Genomic DNA, 4,814 nt, shown 5'->3' with positions numbered 1-4,814 from the left:
GTGCGCCAAGGAACTTGAAGGTTTTCACCCTCTCCACCTCAGTCTCATCAATAAACAGGGGTCTATGCGGCTCCTTTTCCCTTGTTCTTGGGTCGATGATCATCTCTTTAGTCTTATCTGTATTGAGAAGGAGATTGTTATCACGACACTATAGGAGTGAGTGCTATCGGGCGATAGTCATTCAAGCAGGTCACGTTGCTCTTCTTGGGTACGGGCACTATGGTGGTGCGTTGAATGTCCAAAATGAACAATAAAATAGCAAAAAATAGAAAAAAGTTTTGCTCATCCGAGCTAGCTGATGTGCTTGCTGACATATTTAACCTGTCGCTTGCACAAGCATCTGTACCGACCTGCTTTAAGTCCACCACCATAGTGCCCGTACCCAAGAAGAGCAACGTGACCTGCTTGAATGACTATCGCCCGATAGCACTCACTCCTATTGCGATGTATTCCATTGTAACTTACATGCATGTTCAAATAAACCAATTTGTAATTGTGAAAAAATATTGACTTTTTTTGTTCAATTTATTCTTTTAAATGTCCTGTAAAATTTCAGCAAAAAAAATGTAAGAACACCACCAACCGCTAGCACGTTACCTATAGTGGTTCAAAAGAACAGACTGCCTTGCAGGCCAGGGATTGGCGACCTTTACTATCAACATTGCCATTTTTTTTCCCTCACCCACTCCAGAAAAATTGTCTGGAGCTGCAAAGCATAACAGCTTATAAACTATTAAACGTTTGAATCTTTCTTAATTTTACCTGTTACAACAGAACACATCAAACATGCGTGCAGTGTGCATGTTGAATGCCAACAGGTGGGGTTGTGATAATACGTAGTCAAACCTCACTACCTGACGCCTCAAGAAATGTGCAGCACAGTGATTGACAGCATGTCCCTTTTCGCTCTCTGGCTAATGTTGCTCGATTTAACTATCAATCAGTGGGCTTGTGTTGGTTGCTGGTCTGAGCCCATTGTGTGCAGGGCAGTGATGACCACTGTTATGCGCGTAGGTCTGCTGTCATGCTCCGCAGGACGGGAGTGAGTACTTCCTGTCCTGCGCCCTTATTTTGGTGCGCTGCACTTCCTGCTGGGGGGAAGCTGCAGCCGCTTCACCCCAGTGGTATGTTGTTAAGATGGCCACAATTACAATTAGTGTTGTTTAAAAGCTGTCGTCTCATGTACGGCGCTGCTTCATTGTTCCTTTGCTCTTCGCCCGTGCGGTCTATACTACCTCTGACTTCAAGTATATGTTTTGTCGCAGAGCCTTTTTCACCTCTGTCGCTTTTTGTTACTTAATTAAAAGACTTGTATTTTTCCCGTCGCTGCCTGTCTCTGCATACTCGAGGTCAAGCACTTGACAGCTCCACAACCAAATGGTGACATCTCTTTGAAATAAATTTGTACTTTTCAGAAAATGGGTGCTTGTTTTGAAAATGCCTTTCAATGTTTTGTTGTTTCGTAACACATATCAAACATATAGGTAAGCCAGCATCGTTGACAGAAAAGAAAAATGAATCTGTCCATGCAAAATTAAAGACTCTATTTTCTTCTGAGAAGTTTATTTTTTGAGGGGGGTGTGGTGCCAGGAAGAAGGAGTCGCAGGCGGAGTGATTGGAACAACAACTGGGAACATTTATTTCCCTGCTCCTCTCTAGCTTACAACCTCACAGAGCAAAATGCACATGTCTCTCAACCAGAAAAACCAGGGTCCCTCAACAATAAGGGCCCAGGTGAAACTCCAACTCACATAAAGTTCCGATGGGTGAATTATGTCCAACATGCGCCACAGGGGTATATTAATGGTTACTTTACTGCGGGGGTAAAAGTCATCTCTGTCATGTCTCAACGAATGCAGACAGGCAAACACCGCAGGTAAATCCCGTCCTCGCGCTCATCCAATCAGAACTCAGCCGTGATGAATTTATGGTCTGACAGAAAGTCGGCTATTTTTAACTCTTTTCAAAATTGCACATTTCCCCCACTCGGGTGAAAAAAAAATTCTAGCATTGCGAAGGGAGCGAGAACGAGGACGCTGAAGAGTCGCAGGTAGACCCCAGTCTAAGGGGTCTTGTAATCAAGGCAGAAAGTGGTGAGGTTGTTGTATTTCGGGGTTTTAAAAAATTGGAAGCTTTAAAAGAAAAGTGTGAATTTTGTTTTGTTTTGGATTTTTCACTTGCAATATTCAAAGCAATTTGTTCATGTATTTCTTTATGTCAGTCAAGGTTTAATTGAAATAATGTAGTTTCTGAGTTGATATTACCGTTAGTACTGATAGTACTGTGTACTGCTTTGTGCAATCTGTGTAATGTGTAAAGCATATCCCCATGAAATATTGCATTTCAATACTAACTTCTTCTGTGCTTGTTTCAGTTTCAATATATGTTTCTTTAGAAAATCCCAAATTATATTAATGGCAGTCTCTTGACTGCATCATTCTCATTAGTCTGAAAGAAGAACATGATTGATCGAGATTTCAAAATAGTTACGGTATGTCACGAAACCAAACACAAAAGTAGAAGCATTCTATATTCAAGCAACGCACAAGTTCGGAATTGAGTGCGTAGAAAATAAGACATATTTTGATGCAGACAGGTTCCTTTATTTAATTAAAAGAAGATCTTTTCAATTTTAAAAGTGTTTGACAAAAAATCCAAAACTGAACAGCATAAAAGAAGAGAAAAGAAGACTTGACAGTGAACCCAGAGATACAGACACCACTAAAGTTTGATATTGTCTCAGTACACTCATCGTGATTAGTGAAAGACATTATTCCAGAAATTCCGATGGGAGGATTAGTGCTTGCCACAGTATGAGTACACCTCTCTGATGCAAACGTATGGCTCCAAATTAGTACACATCGCATCATCCCATTCACCTAGAAAAAAAAACAAAATAAAAGTTTTGAGAATGACATTACATTCAATCACAAGTAAATTGGATTCACTGATCATATGTGTACCTTTAGAAACCATCACTGCACAATTGCCTGTGTCATTTCGCATGGAGACAAAGTTCTCGAAATCGAAGACTTTGCCATCAGTCCAAAAATACTCTCCATCCTGGAAGACAAAGTCACATTTGATTGAGTCACTCCTGAAGATTCATCCACTGCTTGTTTGTCACAATATTTTACATCTTGATTTTGTTGAAATTATTAGCACAATTTAGTATCATCATGAATCAACACTACACCTCCTTACTTTAAGTTGTATTGTAGATTTAGCCTGGAGGACCCATGCATTTTCTATGCTAATTATTAAACAACTTTGGTACTGGTAAATGTTGCACCTCAATGGCATCATTGAGTCCAATCCATGCGTCAGATGCTTCTCCTTCCGTAATCAGTTGATAAACGACTACATTTTTCAGGGCACTGGTGACTGAGGCCAGATTTCCACCAAGAATGTTGCAGACGCTCTAATGGAAGAAAAACAGTGTGACAATGTAGATTTCATTCATTTAGGTCTATCAGATGGTACGATTTAGACTAAAATGAACAGACAAACAGATGGATCACTGATATGAATACCAGTCAACTGGTTTAGAGCTATATCACACCTGATATGATGTGAAATTCTTCCATACCTCTGCATCTGCAAAAGTCCTCTCATCATCTTTGAAGACGTAACAGTGGTCATCCAACTGAGTCCAGCCCTTAGGACAGCACTCTGCAACACAATTGTTATTTGAGGTAGAAAAAAAAACAAGCAAACCTGAAAATCGCTCATCAATAATTTGAAAAAGTGTCATTAAGTCACAGCTACCAACCATTGTCCTTGCGAGGCCAAGACCACTAGGAAGAAGAAAAGAACACAACATTGACAAATATGAAGACAGCAATAAATGAAACAGAATATAAAACACATGTTTATTGAAGTCAGCAGGTGAGATTTTGACTCACAGTTCCAGACAAAAGTCCGCTGATCCCGCAAAGGAGGAAGAACATGCGAAGAGAAAATGCCATCTGTGCAATGACAGACAAATACTGTTATATTAAAAGTATCAAAAGAAACGTAGTGAGAAAATTAAAATGTCAAGTTGTGTCGCGTTACCTTTGCAGTGGTGATGCTTGATGCTGAAGACAACAAAGAGCCATCCTTTTATATGCTAGCTTGACCCAGCCCTGGAATGTTCTGTATGTAAATGATGTAACAAGTGTCTTCAACAAGGAAATAAGGTAATTAAAAAAAGCCACAGACGTTCATACCAATCATTTATTTAATTAGCCTATTAACATAGGCTCAGTTTCACACGCACACAATAAAAACAGAGAGCATTATTTTATGTCAAACTTTTTTTAAACACCTTGTGTGAAGCATACAGTGAGTCAGGATAAAAGACAAAAGGACAGGCGGTAACAGGTGCGATGACATGTTAACTAAATTACTAATTATTCCAGGAATCCAGGAAGCCCTCTCTCCAAGAGCATGCTGGTAGACTCGATCCGATACCCAATAAATACTGGACCAGTATCGCCGGTACTGGACAATACTTACTTACTTTACTGATTTTTGTTTTGAATTTGTTGGTCATTATTATAATCAGAATAAAACACTGGACAAAGATTTGAGGCAAACAAAAAAGATATAGATGTTGCATAGAAGTTAGGAACAGTACAGGGTGACTGGAGGGTGTGTTACAATCAGTGATGTGCGGTCAGGGGAGGAAGGTGAGGCACAGCCCCTAATGAAAAATACACTAAACAATACAAAAAAATAACAATAATAATAACATAAAATAAATATTAATATTTGTCAATTGAACTGTTTTATAAATATATTTTCTGTATGATTGCAATTGTTTTAAACAT

At 39.3% G+C, this 4,814-nt stretch overlaps 1 protein-coding gene across 1 annotated transcript; it reads right to left on the bottom strand.

Moving 5' to 3' along the window:
* Window positions 1–2,593: 2,593 nt before the first annotated feature.
* LOC129187563 (galactose-specific lectin nattectin-like) lies at window positions 2,594–4,065 on the bottom strand. Its single transcript, XM_054787029.1, has 7 exons — window positions 4,057–4,065; window positions 3,906–3,968; window positions 3,773–3,797; window positions 3,590–3,672; window positions 3,293–3,421; window positions 2,964–3,063; window positions 2,594–2,879 (listed from the first exon to the last, which is right to left on the bottom strand). The coding sequence occupies exons 2-7, from the start codon at window positions 3,966–3,968 to the stop codon at window positions 2,797–2,799; spliced, it is 483 nt and encodes a 160-aa protein (XP_054643004.1). The 5' UTR covers window positions 4,057–4,065; the 3' UTR covers window positions 2,594–2,796.
* Between the last annotated feature and the right edge of the window lie 749 nt (window positions 4,066–4,814).

Source organism: Dunckerocampus dactyliophorus, chromosome 1 (assembly GCF_027744805.1).
Source record: "Dunckerocampus dactyliophorus isolate RoL2022-P2 chromosome 1, RoL_Ddac_1.1, whole genome shotgun sequence".
NCBI classification, from domain to species: domain Eukaryota; kingdom Metazoa; phylum Chordata; class Actinopteri; order Syngnathiformes; family Syngnathidae; genus Dunckerocampus; species Dunckerocampus dactyliophorus.
This window is presented reverse-complemented; position numbering and strand designations above follow the sequence as displayed.

What these genes read in the sequence shown, in the direction of transcription:
- LOC129187563 (XM_054787029.1), bottom strand. Translation starts at nt 3,968, where the DNA reads ATGGCATTTTCTCTTCGCATGTTCTTCCTCCTTTGCGGGATCAGCGGA. An exon ending in GCGGACTTTTGTCTGGAACT is followed by an intron (nt 3,798 to 3,905) that starts GTGAGTCAAAAT and finishes TCTTCTTCCTAG; the next exon opens with TGGTCTTGGCCTCGCAAGGA. An exon ending in TGCAGTGATGGTTTCTAAAG is followed by an intron (nt 2,880 to 2,963) that starts GTACACATATGA and finishes TTTTTTTTCTAG; the next exon opens with GTGAATGGGATGATGCGATG.